This window comes from Spermophilus citellus (assembly GCF_964194105.1).
Source record: "Spermophilus citellus genome assembly, chromosome: 6".
Taxonomy (NCBI): Eukaryota; Metazoa; Chordata; class Mammalia; order Rodentia; family Sciuridae; genus Spermophilus; species Spermophilus citellus.
Genome location: NC_138187.1, coordinates 153,738,368 through 153,760,336, shown reverse-complemented (window position 1 = coordinate 153,760,336; position 21,969 = coordinate 153,738,368). Strand labels below are relative to the sequence as shown.

Below are 21,969 nucleotides of genomic sequence, written 5' to 3'. Positions count from 1 at the left end.
CACTCCAAAGTTCTCAAATAACTAGTGAATCTTCCAGATAAAGAGGGAGAGCTCAGCATTTTAAAATGACTTGAGGTGATACACACTGGCTAGCTGCTGCCTCTTTGTACTCTTTATATCCTATATTACCCTTGCCTCAACATCAGCAATTCCTAGTGCTACCTGCCTCTTGAGAGCAGAGATGTGTCATACATTCACGTAGGTGATCACATAGAGCATTCAAATATTTGTTGAACCAGGTTTGGTGGCACACGCCTATAGTCTCAGCTACTTTCGAGGCTTTGACAGGAGAATCACTTGAGCCTAAAGAGGTTTAACGTCAGCCTGGGCAACACAGGGAGACCTCTTAAAAATTAGGGGCTTGTACATCCTGGGAACAAATCTTTACTCCTCACACTTCAGATAGAGCCCTAATATCCAGAGTATACAAAGAACTCAAAAAATTAGACAATAAGATAAATAACCCAATCAACAAATGGGCCAAGGACCTGAACAGACACTTCTCAGAGGAGGACATATAATCAATCAACAAGTACATGAAAAAATGCTCAACATCGCTAGCAGTCAGAGAAATGCAAATCAAAACCACCCTAAGATACCATCTCACTCCAGTAAGATTGGCAGCCGTTAGGAAGTCAAACAACAACAAGTGCTGGCGAGGATGTGGGGAAAAGGGTACACTTGTTCATTGTTGGTGGGACTGCAAATTGGTGCAACCAATTTGGAAAGCAGTTTGGAGATTTCTTGGAAAGCTGGGAATGGAACCACCATTTGACCCAGCTATTCCCCTTCTCGGTCTATTCCCTAAAGACCTAAAAAGAGCATGCTACAGGGACACTGCTACATCCATGTTCATAGCAGCACAATTCACAATAGCAAGTCTGTGGAACCAACCTAGATGCCCTTCAATAGATGAATGGATAAAAAAATGTGGCATTTATACACAATGGAGTATTACTCTGCATTAAAAAATGACAAAATCATAGAATTTGGAGGGAAATGGATGGCATTAGAGCAGATTATGTTGAGAGCCACAGCCAAAGGGGCCCCAGCAAACTTCCAGCTGCCAGCAAACTTCCAGCTGCTGGCTGATGATTGGTTCACAGCGGCCCCAGCAACATCTAGCTGATTGGCTCCTCTGCGGTGATGTTCATTGGGCTGTTTCCCCGCCCTTCAGACTGCCAGCTGATGATTGGCTCACAGCGGCCCCAGCAACATCTAGCTGATTGGCTCCTCTGCGGTGATGCTCATTGGGCTGTTTCCCTGCCCTTTCAGACCACGGAGCTGCTCATTGGGGGACTTCTTTGGCTCCGCCCACACAACCCAGCCAATCGGCCTCAAGAGCAGGAGGATTGTGGGAGGTGGTGAGGCTTGTGTGGGTGAGAGGCTTGTGGGAAGCCGGTGGTGGCAGTTGGGCTCTGAGGGTTTTTTCCTGAGGAGCTGTTTTGTTTGGTGTTTGTAGTTCTAAAAATAAAGTTTGTTTCTTTTGACAAGTGGCTCCTGAATTATGCCCAGCCAGACTGCGGCAGATTATGCTAAGTGAAGCCAGCCAATCCCTAAAAAACAAATGCCAAATGTCTTCTTTGATATAAGGAGAGTAACTAAGAACAGAGTAGGGACGAAGAGCATGAGAAGAAGATTAACATTAAACAGGGATGAGAGGTGGGAGGGAAAGCAAGAGGGAAGGGAAATTGCATGGAAATGGAAGGAGACCCTCAGGGTTATACAAAATTACATTCAAGAGGAAGTGAGGGGAAAGGGAAAAATAATACAAGGGGGAGAAATGAATTACAGTAGAGGGGGTAGAGAGAGAAGAGGGGAGGGGGGGAGGGGGGATAGCAGAGGATAGGAAAGGCAGCAGAATACAACAGACACGAGTATGGCAATATGTAAATCAATGGAAGTGTAACTGATGTGATTCTGCAATCTGTATACGGGGTAAAAATGGGAGTTCATAACCCACTTGAATCAAAGTGTGAAATATGATATGTCAAGAACTATGTAATGTTTTGAACAACCAACAATAAAAAAAAATTAGGGGCTGGGATTGTGGCTCAGTGGTAGAGTGCTCGCCTAGCATGCATGAGGCACTGGGTTTGATCCTCAGAACCACATAAATGTAAAATATTGTGTCCACCTGAAACTTAAGAATAGATATTTTTAAAAATAGAATAAAACTTAGTTGAATAAAAGAACAAGCCCTACCTTATTAATCAAGGAGGTAGGTACATTGTATCTTTCACCATGTTATGGTTTTTTTTCCTGTTATTCTTGAGCCCTTTCTAAAAATTAAAGTTCAGCCTGAATTCAGCAGTGTTGTGGATAATTTAAGGAAAAAGGAAGAAGCCCAACCGAAGCAATGAAGGCAGTAACGTTTAGTAAGAGGTCCTCATGAGGAATATGGGTATCAGTAAAAGCCTTGGCATTTGAGTATTCTTAAAATAGCCATCAGGTCATCTTAGATCTATTTATATTGCTTAAGAGAGTATCATCCAGGTAAGAGATGGCTATGAGTGTGAAAAAAGTGGTGTTGGGGGGGGCATAAAGAAAAAATATTTGAGAAATAGAATTGACAGGGTGTGGTAATTGAATACAACATTTCAAAAGACTCTTTAAAATGTTCTACTGAAAATATCTTTTCATTCTATTAGCTCATGTATTTCTCTTCCTGGCTACTAAGCACAAAGTGGCAGGCTCAATTTTTATTTCTTCATGTCCATGTTGATTTTTAGCAGTTTACTAAAGCAGAGATAGTTAATCAGGACCTGATAGTAAAGAATAAGAACTCTGCTTGACCAAGAATCAGGCTAGGATGAGGACTGGAAGAATATACATCTTAGAGGCTGGGGTTGTGGCTCAGAGGTAGAGCACTTGCCTAGCATGCGTGAGGCACTGAGTTTGATCCTCAGCATGACTAAATATAAAATAAAGATATTGTGTCCACCTACAACTAAAAATTAAATATTTTTTTAAAAAAGAATATACATCTTAGACTCCAAGAAAAGAAAACTTGGAAACGGAAGGCTGGTTTGGATGGGGACCATAGCAGCCATCCTCTGCCTCTCCCCAGTAGCAACTTCTGCCTTGTGACTTAAATGCCAAGACAGTGATTTTGATGGCTCAGTCTGTGTACAGAGGATCCCTGAAAAGAATGTATGATTGAACACACCCACCTAGATGGCCCTTTTAACAGGGACCCCATGAGGTGGGTGGGGTTGGGCAGTATTCTCAAGGTTAGACGGGTCATAGGCAGATATGGTTAAGGGGCAACTGAATATATCACTGAACACACAAGGATACTTTGAATATATAACATGCTACACTAATTCATTTTATTTTGCCTTTACAAAAATGAAATTAAGAGTAATGGAAACATTTTGGATTTTTTTTTGTCTTTTTCTTTCTTTCTTTTTTCTTTTCTTTTTTCTTTTTTTCTGTTGGTGTGGTTCTGGGGATTGAACCCAGGGTCTTATCCATGCTAGGCAAGTGCTCTACTGAGTTACACCCCCAGCCTTTTTGATTTTATTTTGAGGGTCTTGCTAAGTTTCCCAGGCTGACCTCAAACTTGAAATCCTACTACTTCAGTCTCTCAGGTAGGAAACATTGGAGTTTTAAAATCTGGGTGCTGATAATGACTCTACTATAAATACATTGTGATTTCTTCTATTTTCTCTATGCAGAAAAGGGGGACAGTTATCAAAACTTGAAATAATATTGTGATTACATCGTCTATTGTTATTTTGTTGTAAGCCCCTCAACAGAACACTGAGCTTCCTTTAATTTTTAGTCTGTTTCTTAGGCAAGAGAGGTGGTAGATGACTGTGTACCTCTGCTTCAAACTTGATATGCTAGGGATTTTTTTTTTTTCAGTACTAGGAATAGAATCCAGAGACACTCTATCACTCACCTACATTCCCAGCTCTTTTAAGAATTTTGACAGGTTCTCACTAAGTTGCCCATGCTGGCCTCAAACTTAACAATCCTCCTGCCTCAGCCTCCTGAGTAGCGGAGGTTACAGATGTGCACCACTGTGACTGACTTGTTTCCATATATATATATATATATATATATATATATATATATATATATTAGTTGTAGGTGAACACAATACCTTTATTTTTATGTGGAGCTGAGGATCAAACCCAGTGCCTCACATATGCTAGGCTAACACTCTAGCGCTGAGCCACATCCCAGTCCCACTTGTTTCCCCTCTTTTAAAGAATACCATTCTTAAGCTAAAAATAGCAGAATCTACTTCATGCTTTACTGACCTTTATTGGGGACACAATAAGTTATTTACATTTCTTGATGGGATTTTTTTGTGTGTGTGGTGCTGGGATGGAACCCAGGGTCTCATGCACTTCACCATGGAACAACATCCACAGCCCTTTTTAAAATTGTATCTTGAGATGATCTCAATGTTGGAATGCTTGAAACAGCATTCCAAGTGCTTGACATGTATTAAATGATTTGATTAGCACAATTACCCTGGGAGATGGTGTTATGTCAGTTTAATAGATAGGAAACTGAGTAACAGAGAGGTGAAATGACAGAGTAAGACAGAGATTAAAACACAGGAAAGTCAGCTGTAGAATATTGACTCAGAATTAAGATGTTTTCCAGAACCCCAAATATAGTATTTCCCACCCCCAATCTCTAAAAGGTTATATTCAAACTATAGATTCTTATTTGTAGCTGTTCTATAATTTCTTTTCTTTCTTCCTTGTTCAGCATTGTAGGATCCACCAACACTAATACTGCAGACACCAAAGGCTTGAAGAATTGTGAATAGAACGAAATAGAGATGAGCCAGTCCCACCTGTGGTGCAAGTTTATGTACACAGGCACCATGCTTTCATAACTAAAGCTGCTGGGATTTTACAAAGAGTTTTGTTTATTTCAATAAGTTCCAACTTTTTTTTTAATAGAAAGATTTCAAATAAACAATCTGGTATAGTTTGGATCTGGAATGTCCTCAAATGCCCCAGCTTGATCCTACTGGGAGGAGTTGGAAACTTTAAAAGGCAGAGCCTTGTGGGAGGCCTTAGGCCATTGGGAGCATGCCTTCAAAGAGGTTCTTGGGAACCTGGGCTCTTGTCTCTTTTGTTGTTGTTGTTGCTCCTTGGCCATGAGGTGAGCCACCCTATGCTCCTGCCTTGGTATGATGCCTTGCCACAGGCCCAAAAATAACAGGGCTGTTCCACCATCAATTGGAACCTCCAAAACTGTGAATCAAAATAAACCTTTATTCTTTGGGCAATTGTTATAGTGTGGGAAGCTGACTAAAACAGCCTAACAATGTAGCTCAAGGAACTAGAAAAACAAGAACAAATCAAATCCAAAACTAGCAGAAGGAACAAAATAATAAAGATCAGAACAAAAATTTAAAAAACTAAAAATTAGAAAAGATGAATGAAAAAAAAAGTTGATAATTTGAAAAGATATAGCTCAGTTGGAAGAGTATTTGCCTTGCATGCACAAGGCCCTGGGTTCAATCCCCAGCACCACAAAATAAATAAATAAATAAATAAACAAACATATACAAACAATAAAGGTATGCTGTACAACTACAAATTTTTTTAATTGACAAACTTTTAGGTAGACTAAGAAAAGAGAGAATATCTAAATAAAAATCAGACATAAAAAAGGAGACATTACAACTGATACCACAGAAGTACCAAGGATTGTTAGGCACTATTATCAACAAATTGGAAAACCTAGGGGGAAAAAATGGACAAATTTCTGGAGACACTTAACATATCAAAATTAAACTAGAAATCAGAAAACCTAAGCAGACTAATAACAAATATGAATATTGAATCAATAATGAAAAGTCTCCCAACAGAGAAAAGCCTAGGACCAGGCTTCATTGCTGAATCTCACTAAACTTTTAAAGAACCAATGCCATATTCCTCTCCAACTACTTCAAAGAAGTTGATTTTATTTTAACAACAAGTTTGTAACCAAAGATTTTGCTTATATAGGATCATGAAAAAATCTTATGTCAGGCAGATTTACAATGTTTTTAAAGCCTCAGAAAATTCAAACCACAGCATCTAATAGCTTCAAGTCATATTTTCTTTTTTTAAATTAATTTATTTTAATTAGGTATATATGATAGCAGAATGCATTTTGATTCATGGTACACAATTGTAGCACAACTTTTCATATCTCTGGTTGTACATGATGTAGTGTTGCACCATATGTTCTATCATACATGTACCTGGGGTAATGATGTCAGTCTCATTCCACCATCTTTCCTGCCCCCATTCCCCCTCCCCACCTCTCACTCCCCTTTGCCCAATCAAAATCCTTCATTTTTCCTATCCCGAAACCCCACCCCTGCTTTCTGGATCAACATCCACTTATCAGAGAGAACATTCTGCCCTTGGTTTTGTGGGATTGGTTTCCTTGGCTTAGCATGATATTCTCCAACTCCATCCATTTACCTGCAAATGCCATAATTTTTATTCTCTTTTAATGCTGAGTAATATTTCATTGTGTATGTATATCACAGTTTCTTTATCCATTGGAACTTATAATCCTCTAATATTGGGAAGCTGTCCTGGAAAGAAGTTAAGAACTAAATAAAAATGGATGAATCTTTGTGCTATCAGTTTCTCTAGTAGGAAGAACAATATTCAATGTATTTTTTATTGATTTTTTTTGTTAAAAAATTTATTCTAGCAAATTTTCTCTTTATTTGCCCTCAAATTTTTATTGGCTTTCATTTTCAAAACACTTTAGGAGCAACATTTATTAATAAAATTATTAACTGGCTTTAAAGTATTTAAACACACACACACACACACACAAAAAAAATTTAAAACTACTCCAAAGAAGTGAAAGGGAGGAACCGCTTCAAATTCACTCTGTGAGACCAGCATTATTTTTTTAAAATCTTTATTTTATTTATTTTCATATTTTATTTATTTTTAAATATTTTTATATTTCTGAGGATCGAACCCAGTGCCTCACATGTACAAGGCAAGTGCTCTGCCACTGAGCCACAACCCTAGCCCAAGAACAGCCTTATTTTTGATGCTAAAATCAGATAAACAACAACTTTTGGTCTTTTTCTATCTGTTGTTGTTTTTTATTTGTTTGGGGGGGGTTCCTTTCTTTTTCTTTTTTGCAGTAATTTCCTCTTGGATAATGACCTCCTTCACAATGGGTAAGTAAAAGTTAATGGGGAACTGTTAATTCAGGTGCCCCACCTTCTCTCCTTAAGAGGCAAGTGTGTGACCCAAGCAAGTTGATCACAGGCTCCCTCTATGGAATGTATATCTGAAGCAGGAACAGCAGCAGCAGTGGCAGTAGCAGTGCCCTGGCTAAATTGTCCCTCATTTGTGATCATTCCTGTGCTCTAAAAGCACGTTGGTCCTTGGCTCTTTTCAATACCTGGCTCTCTAGCTGTTTACTCAATGCTATTACTCCCAGTATCCTCCCAATAAATTTCCTTTTGTTAAAAAAAAAAAAATAACATCTTAGTAGATTAAAATGAAACATTTTTTCTTTTGGAAATAGAATTAAGTTTTCTATTAAGTTTTCAAAGACCAATGGTTTATTCCTCTGAAATATTTTTATCAGCTCTGGATAAGCAGGTTGACAGACATGAGGGGCAATAAAGTGCTTTTGTTCTTGGGAAATGCAGCCAACTTCCTATCTGACTTTATCTCTAAGTTTTGTTATTGAATCAGCAGCTCTGTTTTCTAGTTATCTGATTATTCCCAAGGTGGCCCTTTGACCTTGGTAATTTTCTCAAGGAGATCAACATGTATTAGCTAGTTGGACTGTAGGTTAAGCTCAGATTTAGTTCTAAGCAACTAATCCTCTGCCCTTATATCATCTTGTTCTAGAAAATGGACACAAACATAAAAATTTACGACAGTCTCAACATCTGCCTTAAAACTTGCACAAAGTATACACAGAGAAATATATGTTCACTACAAATTAACTTGTAAAATGAACAAACTATAAATAAGAGGAATTAATGGATACAGCTACTACTGTATAACTCTCCTAGAACCTCTCATAATAAGTAGCTTACCTGCTTTTCTATTTGTTTCAAATCTTCAACATAAGTAGAAGAGTTAAAACAGCAAAAAATTAAAGCCCAGCTTAACAGCTTCTTCTTCAAAGCATCATCTCAAAACAATACAAACAGCCCCGTGAAAATGCACATTGAGTATAAATAGAAGTGAATAAGGCAAAAAAGCAATTTGAAGATTGAACATTTGGAAATCAGGTGTTGGAGTAATCAGCAAGCCTAGTAAAGTCCATTTCTCAGACAGGATGAGGTCATGCTTAAGATAGCAAAATACTTCTGGCGTCCTTCATCTGAGGTTCTCCAAGTGCTTTGCTGACATTATCTAATGCAAATATTATTACCCCCATTTTATAGGTGGGGAAACTAAGATAATAAAAGATTAAACAACTTGCTTAAGCATGCACATGAGTCAGTGATGGAATCAGAAATTTATTTCAGGAATCTAATCTCCTTTTCTGTTTGAATCACTAGGTCAGCTCCAGATACCAAAAGACATTTATTGAAATACATTTTTTATTAAATGTACTTTTAAAACTGACTGTCTTCTGTAAACAATTCAATGAAATACTTTGTCAGAGATCCATAGTTACTTTTTCTGGGAGAAATTTAAGAGATGATATAAAAATTCTCTCAGATTCAAAATAGTATTCACATTAGGTTTAGTTATTTCATAAGACCCGTTTTGGATTTCTAACATGGATCCATGGTGAAATTACATCTCTTAGTGTGCCATGTCCTAATGACTCTTATGTGTCTCATAAATTATTCTGGGAAGCTAGAGGGCGCAATCAAAAGAGATCGAGGAATTACTCTATACTTTCTATCCCCTCCTAACTCAGAACTGGCCCTGAAAATGCATAATCTCTATGGGGAACACTTTAGGGGAGGAGGGGAGCAGTCCTTTGTTCTCGTACTTTTAATAATGTTACTCTCTCACTTTTGTTCTCATCTCCCACTACCTATAAACCTTGTGTAGTCTGTTTCATGAGCACAAACTTTGCAGTGTGCACTCTTTATTACTACATCTGACAAAAAACACAAATAAATATAAATTGTTTATATTCCAGTAATATCAAATTCTTGTGCTAAAAGTAAACTGGGATCTCAGGACAAAAATAAAATGTTATAATAACAATTGCATAGCTCTATATACATTTTAAAATAGAAATTTAATACATTTCTCCTTCATTTTGGCCTGAGTTCAGGATTAAAGATACTGACAGGGGGTCAAATTAATTTAGGATCAAGAGAGATGCATATAAACATCATAGTCCTTATTTACCTCTGTGGGCTGGTTAAATGGTGATTAGATAGTTGGGGAAAGACAGGGATCATCAACTGAGCAAAGAGAACAATTTCTCACTTAGTTGCTCATATGCTTTTGGTGTCAACAAATCATTCCAGTGTCATTTTTTGTTGTTGTTGTGGTTTGGCACTGGGGATTGAACCAAGGGGCACTTAACCACTGAGCCACATCCCCAGCCCTTTTTTGTGTTTTATTTTTGGAGACAGGGTCTCGCTGAGTTATTTAGGGCCTCACTAAATTGCTGAGGCTGGCTTTGAACTTGCAATCCTCCTGCTTCAGCCTACCAAGCTTCTGGGATTACAGGCATGTGCCACTGCCACCGGCTCCAGTGTCGTTTCTTAATGACATCTAGCTACTCTGCACAGCTATGTGGTATAATGGAACAGGCACACATTCTGGATTCAGATGATTGGGTTTGAGTTCTAGCTACCATTCTCCAACCTTTTGACCATGAGCAGGTAGCTGCACCTTTCCAAGTTCAGCTGCCTCATCTGTGAGAGAGAGATGATGGTGATGCATTATAGATCTTCATGAGAATTAAACAAGAAAACACCTATGAAAATACAGATGTTATTACCAGTTAGAGAAAGGCTATATAAAATTCACATGTATTATTTATAATACAGCCATTTATGTATGTAACAAAGAAAATTAGAAAATGCATATAAATGCATCAGCACATTAGAAGGGTATGTTTCCTTTGCACAAGTTTTCAATTCTCAATAATTTGTGTAACCACTTATATTTCCATAACCAGCAGCCCCTTCACCACTGCTCTGTTTTACGCTTGTCAATTTTTCAGTGGCTTTTTTCTCTCATATAATATTTTCTAGTTTGCTGTCAGTGCAGTAGGATTTGTCACCAAATGTTCACATGTTCCCAATCCTTGTTCAACAGGTGGGAGCACCCAGTCCTGGGATTCCAGGAGTGTTTTTAGTGGCTGATAAGCCTCTTTAAAACCTGTGGTCCTCTTCAAGGCTGGGCACCCAGCTGCCTTTTTCTATTTTTGGAAGTGCTACAGAAAATCTCCTGTCAAAAGTTTAAAACTTTCCAATGCCTGGAAATAGGATGGCTCACTCTCTCCTTTGCGAAAGAGAACCAGGTCTGGTTACATGTAACCTCATTCTGATGCACCCTTCAGCCGTGTTTCCTCGCAGCTGTCTTGCTAGAAGATGTTCATCACGTATTTCATTTGTATTACTGGGTCATAAATCAGCATCAAACAGAATGATGCTCTAGGGATGCTCTTCATTTTAAGAGTGTTCTAAGTAAAAGGATTGCCTTTGTACAGTTAAAGGGATTACCATGTCTGTTAGCAAGGCTATTTAAAGGGAATCCCAACAGGGGAAATGCTGATGAAGGTACTTGACAGTAAAGGAAACTAATCTTTAAAGGTTCATGAGGAGCAAATGTAGGAAACAACAATTTTTAAAGCTTAAAAAAATTTCTGAATCACACATTTCAGTGTTCTTGTTCTTAATGTGGAGAAAATAGGAAAGACTTGGTTCTTAGATTTTAATATATATTGGTTGTCTCATTTACAGATCTTGAGGAAAACTAACAAAACAGAAGCATATCATAGCAACAAAATTATCAAAAATGGTCCTCATCCTGATTCAGACCTTCTCACCACCAGGGTTTGCCACCTTTATAAATTATTATGTACTTGTACACAACACAAAATTATTTTGGTTTTTACTTACATAAACCTCAGATTCTTTAAGCAACTTGGTTTTTTCACTCAATTATACACACACACACACACACACACACACACACACACACACATATATATATATATATATAAATTTTTTAAAGAGAGAGAAGAGAGAGAATTTTTTAATATTTATTTTTCAGTTTTCGGTGGATACAACATCTTTATTTTATTTTTATGTGGTGCTGAGGATCGAACCCAGCGCCCCACGCATGCCAGGTGAGCGCGTTACCGCTTGAGCCACATCCCCAGCCCTCAATTATATTTTTTAAAACTGTTTTTCAGGGGCTGGGGTTGTAGCTCAGTGGTTGAGTGCTTGCCTCGCATGCATGAGGCACTGGGCTCAATCCTGAGCACCACATAAAAATAAGTAAATAAAAATAAACTGTTTTTCAGCTGTACTTATTGTTACTAATGTCTCCCAATTGCTACAATGAATGAATCAATGATTCTAAACCTCTATTTAAAATAAAAACATAAAGCCAGCCAGCTTTAAGTTTGGGTTTGGGTTTGCTTGGTTTGCTTTCAGCCAATCCAGAAATAGAGAGGAGAAGGAAACTGGCTACCTCTCTGCCTGGCTCCATGCCAGGAGTGCTTCAGTGCTCACCTCGACAGGGATTAGTCCCCACAAGTGAAGTGCAGATTTGAAGCAATATTCCACACCATTCAATCCCCCAAAGCTACTTTGATCTGAATAACCCAGTATCTAGTGACATTTCATTAGCTTTAGCTAAATGTATAGAACCATGTTAACAGGTTTATGTTTTATTTTTGGTTGTGAAGTTAACTTTTGTGAGACTGGGATATAGCTTAGTAGTAGAGTGCTTGCAAGGCCCTGGGTTCAATCCCTAACAACACACACACACACACACACACACACACACACACACACACACTAACTTTGTGAAGGACATCTCTACCCTTTGCATGCAACTTTATACATTACAGGAGGTACTTACCAAATCCCACTTACCTTTACCAACCATGATAAACCAGTAAATCAAGAACAGGGTGGTGGGAGAAAGTGTAGTTGCTACCACTTATTTAGCTATTTGTCCTCTAGTTCCTCGTAACTTCAAGTCATATTCTATTGCTCAAAAAAAGATACATACCTTAAAACCAGAATCCCTGCTAACACTAGGTCCATACAATTCAAATTCCTTATTGTTGAGTCATAGGGCAAGTCACCATGAATAAAAGGTGTGGACTCAGAACTATAATGCCCTGCTACTCAAATAGTAAAGTCTCAGGTCCATATAAATCCTGCAATTTTGTCACAAGGATTTCATTCTTCACATCTAGTTTATGCAAAAATCAATGTTAGTTGTATTTATAGTTTATTGAAAGTGGAATTTTTTTTTTTTATACCAGGGATTGAACTCAGGGGCATTCAACTACTGAGCCACATCCCCAGCCCTATATTGTATTTTATTTAGAGACACATCTCACTGACTTGCTTAGCACCTCACCATTGCTGAAGCTGGCTTTGAACGTGTGATCCTCCTGCCTCAGCCACTTGAGTGTTGGGATTACAGGTGTGCACCATCATGCCCAGCTTGAAGTGGGCATTTTTAAGATCTTAAAGGTAAAATAAATTCTCAGTCCACATGAAATGTTTGTGCTTATTTAGGCTTGTTTGCTGCTAAATCCCTGTAACTGTAATGTAGATTAAAAAAAAAAAAAGCAAAAAATCACCGATCATTCTCCTAAAGAGTGATGCTTTGACTTTGCCAGAGTGTAATAAATCTTTGAACTCACAATCAGGCAGAAACAATCTATTTGTCAACAAGAAGTTTTAAGTAAATTAAATGAGGTCAAGTGCTTTGTATTATTTTAATAGATCCTGTTTAATCAGAATTTCTTTTTTTCTAAGCTGTAACTTTCTACAATGATCAAATAACCTCACATTTCATAAAAGGAAGATTCTGAACCACCGATGAGCTCAAATCCCAAGTCCCTCTTTTTCTGAGGGGCAGATAAACACTGCTCCCTTACTGGTCTATTTTACCTGTGCCTGTGAATGACTGAATCCTCAAAACACTTTAAGGTACATTCTATGTTATGGTTTTGTTTTGTTCTGAGGTATCTGATCAGCAGTTAAGCATGATCATGTGCCTTCCCATAGAATCTCAATATCTCAGAGCCATTCCTCCAAGATGAGTCATGATCTCCAGGCCTGTGTGACATCCATCATTAGACAAACACGATGTTGTTGAGATAGGCATATACCTGCAGATTTGTCTGTTGAAAAACATTAGTCCAGTATATCTTTCCAAAGGTGAATTTTTTTTTGAGAGAGAGAAGAGAGAGAGAGAGAGAGAGAGAGAGAGAGAGAGAGAGAGAGAGAGAGAGAGAGAGAATTTTTTAATATTTATTTTTTAGTTTTCGGCAGACACAACATCTTTGTTTTATTTTTATGTGGTGCTGAGGATCGAACCCAGCGCCCCACGCATGCCAGGTGAGTGCGTTACCGCTTGAGCCACATCCCCAGCCCCTCCAAAGATGAATTCTTGTCAAGTTTTTCTTTTAAGGATGTTAGGTTGATTAAACAAATGGACCAAAGCCCACTGAAAACACTAAAATAAGGTATACCTAATTCCTAGCTAACAAGTTGTCTGCCCTGGTTTGATGGTTTAAATATTAAAATAAATAATTCTGCACTGACAGGTAAATAGCTGCTGTCCTCTAGCTTACTGATTCCTAAGATTGGAGGCAGCTTCTGATCCTGCCCCCTTCTGATTATCTCCCAACCTTACTTGTGGTTATGTTTTAGTATCACTCCTGACTAAAACAAGAAAAAAGGGAACAAAATAAGAAATGTATATAGAGCCAGGTGTGGTGGCACACGCCTGTAATCCCAGTGGCTCACAAGGCTAAGGCAGAAGGATTGTGAGTTCAAAGCCAGCCTCAGCAAAGGCGAGGTGCTAAGCAACTCAGTGAGACCCTGTCTCTAAATAAAATATAAAAAAGGGCTGGGGATGTGGCTCAGTGTTTAAATGCCACTGGGTTCAATCCCTGGAACCAAAAAAAAAAAAAAAGCATATAGACTATGATTACAAATTTAGCTTCTAATTATTAATGCTGCACAAGTTATCCTGAAACTTAGTGGTTTATGACAGTAAATTGCTTAATATTTTTTTGCACAGAGAAAAGGAGCTTATGTCAGAACACGTCCATACACTATTTCCTTCATCAAAAAGTCTATCTTCAAAAAATAAGTCACTAAACATAGTGACTTATTATTGATTTACAATTTGAACAAGCTCTTTATCTTGTTGTGGTCCAGTAACAAAGAGTTTGAGAATGCAGACCATTTTGAGTGAAAATGTTGGGTCATGGCTACATTGTCAACTTTACTTCATGTCAAGTTAAAAAATTATCATTGTTTGACATTTTTGTCAACACATGGTGCCCATCTGATGGATACGAAATAGTTTTTGGTTATGGTTTCACTTTGTGTTTCCCTGATTTGCTAGTGATGTAGTTAGTTTGCCATTTTTTTTTAAAATGGCAGCTGTGCTGTGTCTTGGGAGAAGGACGTGGTCATTCCCTTCTCTTTCTACCTGGACCATATTCCTTTCCTCAAGCTCACTAATTTTAATTTCTGCACCTCTTAGGGAGCAAAGCAGGGAGTTGGGGAGGAAGGGAAGACTGTAAGGGACACAAAAACATCCTCACTTTACGCTTTGTTCACCCCAGACTTAGTAGATATTTAAAGCCAGTTCTTTTCCTTAGAAGAGTTCCCTGGGTTCTTTAAATACTCTCCTGTCCAACCTCTGAGGCTGTAGCTCCTTGGATGTGTATGTCACCTTCTTCAATTAGCCATGTTCAGTGTCCCCTCATCTTCTGTCCCCTCTTCTGGGGTCCAGTCACTATGGTAGGCCATCATTTGGGAGGGTTCTTTCAATTCTAATTTATTTTCTTTTCTCCTCTTTTTTTAATTAAAAACCTGTTTCTGTAAAATTTTTGATTTTTAAATACCTGGTATATTTACTTTGTTCAAAATTTGAAAAGTTCAGATGACTGATAAGACTCCTTACTCCCAGTTACCAGTTTCCTTGCACATAGACATCCAGTATTAGTTGTCTGTTATGTATCCCTTTGAAGACATTTTATACATGCATAAGCAAATATCATGTGTATTCCCACCTATTCTTTTTTTTATTGTTTTTTTTTTTTTTATTGGTTGTTTCCCACCTATTCTTTACAGAAATGGTAGAAGGGTTGGGGTTGCGGCTCAGTGGTAGAGTGCTTGCCTAGCACGTGTGAGGCATTGGGTTTCATCCTCAGCTCCACGTAAAAATAAGTAAGATACATGTATTGTGTCTATTTACATCTAAAAAAAAAAGAAAAAAAATTAGTAGAATACTATTCCCAAAGGATCCTTTTTATAACGACACCTACTTTTACAATTTATAGTTTATAATGATTCCTACTGTAGGTCCCATATTTGATCTCTCAGATTCTCCAAACTTTGATTCTCCTTTTAGAGCAGAAACAAAACTTCCCTGGCACCACCCTGTACTCCATTGCCAAGGGTGCCGCCCTCTTTCCATGTCTGAATCCAGCCTCGTCGGGCTGCTCTGCCTTTCATGTTCTGGTGCCCACATCAGGCTCTCCATGCTGCCTCTCATAGCCCTTGTTGCTAGCTTGGGGTAAAGAAGAAGCAACCTCTGTATCCTGATGCCTGTCCTCTCAGAAGACATCTTCCTCTCAAGACCTTTGTATCTATAATTTCTCCATATTTTCATATCAGTGACCAGATTGAAAGGTCTTGTCTGAGGGGCCCAAGGATCATATACTGGTCTTAGATTTCTCCTTTGAAAATGTGCACCTTCAATGTTTATAGCAGCATAATTCACAATAGCTAAACTGTGTAACCAACCTAGATGCCCTTCAATAGATGAATGGATAAAAAAAATGTGGCATATATACACAATGGAATATTACTCAGCAATAAAAGAGAATAAAATCATGGCATTTGCAGGTAAATGGATGGATTTAGAGAAGATAATGCTAAGTGAAGTTAGCCAATCCCAAAAAACCAAATGCCTAATGTTTTCTCTGATATGAGGAATTCATAGTGGGGTAGGGAGCAGGAGCATGGGAGGAATACATGAACTCTAGATAGGATGGAGGGGTGGAGGGGAAGGGACGGAGAATGGGGTTAGAATGATGTGGAGTGTGATGGACATTATTATCCAAAGTACATGTATGAAGACACGAATTGGTGTGAATATACTTTGTGTACCAACAGAGATATGAAAAATTTTGCTCTATATGTGCAATAAGAGTTGTAATGCATTCCACTGTCATATATAAATTTAAAAAATTAATTAAAAAAAAAGAAAATCTGCACCTTGGGTCCATCTCATAAACTAGGCTGTTGCTGCCAGTTTGTCTTGGGAACTCACTCAAAATTGCCAATTTAAATATCCCTGTAGAGTGAAATACAATTAAATGTTGACTTTGTAGATATCCCTATTCTCCTTTCTTTTTCTGGATTTAATGTCACAGAGGTTCCTCTGACCAATATTTCCTTGGTTGTGCGCTCATGTGCGTGCATACACACACAAGTACACAAATGTTTATATATTTGAAGATAGATGGCCATGTCAATTTCCTTGACAAATAATTTTCTTATTGATGAATTTAATTTTTCCATAATTCTGTCCATCAGAATACCAAATCTCCTGGAAAAGTTCAAGACTAAACCCCAAAACTGAACCTAGCAGGGAAATAAAGGAACCAGTGAGCCCATTCCTGAATTTGGTGTTTGCATAGTTTTTTGAATGGAAAAGAGGTTTATACTTTGCTTGAATTTGTTATTGAGAGGATGATGGACACGACCACAGATCAGATCTGGTATCCAGCCTTGACATTTCCTTGGGAATGTCTCTAGTTCATTCTGCTGTGCACTTTTATTTAATTAATTACAAAGAGTGAATGACATAATTTCATCACCAACACCATGTCTCTCCATTTCTCAACTTATTCTCTATAATCAGTATTAAATTTCACATTCCCAAAAGAGAGAACATATAAGTATTTGCCCAAAATTTAATTAAATTCAACAAGGATCGATTTAATTAAAAAATATTGAGTGCCCACTATATGCAAGGTACTTATTCAACTTACAAAAAATAGGAAAGAATTACCAACATTTTCGAGCACTTATTATTTGTCACATACTATGCTATATCTTTAACATATGGTCTTTCTTTTAATTCTTGCACAATGCTGTAATAGGTTGTTGGAGGCCGCAATCAAGTCAAGATGATGCCTGGCAGTTTGCCAGAAGGAGTGGTTTGTGAGGCAACACCACCGAGCCATCAAGATGGTGGGGATTCCTTATTGGCTGATTGCTGTATCTGTAGGGGAGCAATGCCATGATTGGATGATGCTGATTGAGTCAAGCTGTATGTAATCAGTTAGATATATATACCTCTGCTGTTCCGCAATAAAGCAGTTCCTGCTTCAACCTTCACAAGTTGCTTGTCACCTCCCGATTATTTCGCCCAGCTGGACTGCAGCAAGTGGTGGCCCGTAAGGGGAACTCCAGGACGCTCGGGGGTAAGTGACAAGGTAAGCTGCCCGTCCCTAGAAATAGATAGGACGGGAGGAAAGCTGCTCGTCCCCGAGGAACAGATAGGATGGCCATTTCAAGAAAATAGAAAAATTGATACAATGTGCTTTTTTTTGTTTCGTTTTGTTTCATTTTTGTTTTGTGTTATCTTACTGTGTTGTGTTGTCTTTGTTACAGAAATATGGGATCAGAAGTTAGTAAAAATCAAACCGAAAGGGTGTTAAGTAAATTGCTAAAGGAAGGAGGCACCCCAGTAAAACCAAGAACAGTTAGGGCATACGTTGATAGGATACAAAAATGTAGTCCATGATTCTTAAAGGAGCGGTTGTTAAATATACCACAATGGGACCATCATGGTGAAGATTTTTTTTTTAAAGAGAGAGTGAGAGAGGAGAGACAGAGAGAGAATTTTTAATATTTATTTTTTTTAGTTCTCGGCGGACACAACATCTTTGTTGGTATGTGGTGCTGAGGATCGAACCCGGGCCGCACGCATGCCAGGCGAGCACGCTACCGCTTGAGCCACATCCCCAGCCCGGTGAAGATTTAAAAAAGATAGAAAAGAAAAGCCCAGGAACTCTGCCAGTCGGCACATTACCATTATGGACATTGATACGATCTTGTTTGCTTAGTCCAAAGCCTTCAGTTCAGACTATAATAGAGGAAGGAGAAGACATCTTAGATCAAGTAAAAGAGGAAGTCTCTCGAGCTAGTCAGAAAGGGGAAGAAAGTTCAGAGGAGGAAGGGCTATGGGGGAGGAGTTACAACAAGAGGCTTCTACTAATACCTTTCTATCACCAGAAGGTGTAAGTATTCGACCAACAGCTCCACCTATGTATATGGGGACAACATATTCTGGGTGACACCCATCCTCCATAAGTGATAAATGGGATCCTGAGACAGGACCTCGAAGATTAGCATGCCCTGTACTTGAGGATGCGGGAGGGCAGTGCTATCACCAGGCTTTGGATTTTAAAATTATAAAGCAGTTAAAAGAAGCTATAGCATCCTATGGTCCTCAAGCCCTTTTTACTGTAAGCATGGTTGAAGCCATTGCAAGTTTAAACTTGACACCAGCAGATTGGGCTAGCATGTGCAAAACTGTGCTAAATGGAGGACAATATCTGTTATGGAAAGTTACTAATCAGGAATTGTGTGTGGAGACTGCTAAGTGAAATGCAGCAGTCGGGTATCCACAGAGAAATCTAGATATGTTGCTAGGAGAGAGACCTTATGAGGGTCAGCAGCAACAAGCTGGATATGATCCTGCCATATACTTACAAATCGCTTCAGCTGCGGTTAAGACATGGAAGACTTTACAAGGACAGGGAGATTTACAAGGTCAATTACCTAAGGTAATACAAGGAGCTAATGAACCTTACGCTGAGTTTGTGGATAGGCTTATGCAAACAGCAAGCAGAGTCTTTGGGGATGTAGAACAAGCGATGCCATTAATAAAACAACTAGCTTATGAACAAGCCAATAGATGGTGTAGAGAGGCTATTCGACCTTGGAAATATAAAGACTTAAGTGCATATATTAAATTGTGTAGAGATATTAATGAACCAGTGGTATAGGGGCAAGTCTTGGCAGCTGCAGTAACCCAAGGAGTACAACAGGCTTTAGGTGCCAGGCCAAAAACATGTTATAATTGTGGTCAAGCAGGACATTTTAAAAGGAGTTGCTCCATAGGAGGAGGATTTAAAACAAGTAACAAAACTGGGGATGATCAAAAAAGAAAAATACCAAGTGTTTGCCCATGATGTCATAGAGGAAAACATTGGGCTAGTAAATGCTGTTCTCAGACTACTGTAGCGGGTACTCCATTGCCAAAAAACGGACAGGGGGGTCCAATGCCCCGGGGCCCACAACTACAAATATATGGGGCATTGAAGGAACCCAGCAACACCATCAGGGTAGTGCCCAGGACACATTATCCATTAACTAACTCCCTTATCAGACAAACCAGAGGGGGCACAGGATTGGACATCTGCGCCTCTGCCGGAATGGAAAGTACTCCCTCAAGGGATAGCTAATAGTCCTACTATGTGTCAAGTTTATGTTGACAAAGCAATCCAGCCACTTAGAAATCAAAATCCTGAACTACAAGTATTTCATTATATGGATGAGGTATTATTAGTACACAAAGATAAAAATACAATGCTAGAATGCTATGCTACACTTACAAACTTATTAAAAAATTATAATCTAGATATAGCAATAGATAAAGTACAATTAAATTTTCCAATTAATTATTTAGGAGTTCTATTATCCTCGACCATGGCCCACCCACCAAAAATTCAAATACGAGTAGATCAACTTAAAACACTTAATGACTTTCAAAAATTGTTAGAAGACATAAATTGGATAAGGCCTTATCTAGGCATACCAACAGGAGAGTTGGGACCTTTATTTGATATCTTAAAAGGTCCATTGGATCCAAACTTACCCCGCATGTTAACGCCTGAATCGAGAAAAACATCAAAACTCATTGAAACATATATGGAAAATATGCATCTGGATAGAATTGATATAAGTTTGCCTCTATTATTTATTGTATTACCCACTGAAAATATTCCTACAGGAGTATTTTGGCAAGAAGGTCCATTATTATGGATACATTTATCTTATTCTCCTAACACTATTCTTACTAGGTATCCTGAGGCTGTGGGACAATTAATACTCAAAGGAATAAAAGCAGCAAAGGGAATGTTTGGAATTTCTCCTAATAAAATTATTACTCCAGAAAAAACAAAGGGCTGGCGGCCCGCGGGGCGGCGGCGAGAGGATGCCTCGCGGTTTGCCGAGGCGCCAACAGCCGCAGCACGTCCCGGGCCATGCCGGGGCCGCCTGAGAGCAGAGCCCGTGCTGACCGAGGCCCGGGCCGGATGGGCGCTGCGGGCCAGGGCACGGACCGCAGAGCGGCCGTTGTGACATTTTTTTCTTGTCCCAGCTGTGTGGACAGTGCCACACACCCTTCCAAACAACAACGGCTCTTGCGTGCATTTTCCAGTGTTTCTTTTGTCAGAGAGTCCAGCAGAGCCACAGGTCTTCAAGTGCCAGCCCTGAGCTGAGTGAGGAGCACCCAGCAGAAATGGTGAAAATGACCAAATCCAAAACGTTCCAAGCTTACCTACCAAACTGTCACCGAACGTACAGCTGTATCCACTGCAGAGCCCACCTGGCCAATCACGACGAGCTGATCTCCAAGTCCTTTCAGGGAAGTCAGGGAAGAGCCTACCTCTTCAATTCTGTGGTGAACATGGGCTGCGGTCCCGCTGAGGAGAGGGTCCTTCTCACTGGGCTGCATGCAGTTGCAGACATCTACTGTGAGAACTGCAAGACCACACTCGGGTGGAAATATGAGCATGCCTTTGAGAGCAGTCAGAAATATAAGGAAGGAAAATTTATTATTGAGCTTGCCCACATGATCAAAGACAATGGTTGGGAATAAAGTGGAAACTTTCCATTCTCTTGAATACTATTTTGTGAAAGAGACTGAAGTGTAATGGAGATGTAAGAGCATCCCAGATGACAATATTTCTTGAACTTTGACCTCACAGGCTAGCCGTGCTTTGACACTCAAAGGCCTCTCTTGGCCATCTCCTTGGGTAAGGCATCCCCAATTTGTGTCCTGTTTATGTACATGGTTGTTTCTGAAAGTTTGCAATGATCTTTTTCTAACTTCTCAAGTTCTAGAAAAAGAATTAACCAACTGATGAAAAAAAATTATTACTCCATATACTATGGATCAAATTGATGACTTAGCTAATGAGTTAAATACTTGGGCAATAATCATGTGCAAATCTATTTGTTCATTTGATAACCACTTACCATATAATCCTATGTTGTCTTTTTGGTCCTCGAATCCTGTAGTTTTTCCAAAAATGACAAGAAAAACATCTATCATGAATGCTCCAATAATATTTACTGATGGGTCAAATAATGGTACAGCAACAGTAAGTTATCCCTGATCAAGCTTTTACATTTTTAGTACCCAAACAATCAGCTCAAAAGGTAGAGCTTAATGCAGTATTACAAGCTTTTGTGATGTTTAAAGATTCTGTATTTAATTTATTTTCTGACAGTCAATATATAGTTAATGCTATAATATCCCTTGAAGATGCTCGTAGGATTTCCCCTTCCTCTACTGTTTTCTCTTTATTTTCCACTATACAAAGTCTAATTTGGGACAGAAAAGATCCATTTTTCATTGGACATATCAGAGCACATACAGGATTGCCTGGAGCCCTTAGTTCAGGCAATGATTCAGCAGATAAAACTACACATGACATACATGTTTTTTCAATACT

At 38.8% G+C, this 21,969-nt stretch overlaps 1 protein-coding gene across 1 annotated transcript; it reads left to right on the top strand.

Annotated features, from left to right (window-relative positions):
- Positions 1-20,412: 20,412 nt before the first annotated feature.
- LOC308652107 (protein yippee-like 1) lies at positions 20,413-21,110 on the top strand (the record flags this gene model as incomplete). Its single annotated transcript, XM_081299809.1, has 1 exon — positions 20,413-21,110. Exon 1 carries the CDS (start codon positions 20,751-20,753, stop codon positions 21,108-21,110), a length of 360 nt encoding a protein of 119 aa, XP_081155935.1. The 5' UTR covers positions 20,413-20,750.
- Positions 21,111-21,969: the final 859 nt, after the last annotated feature.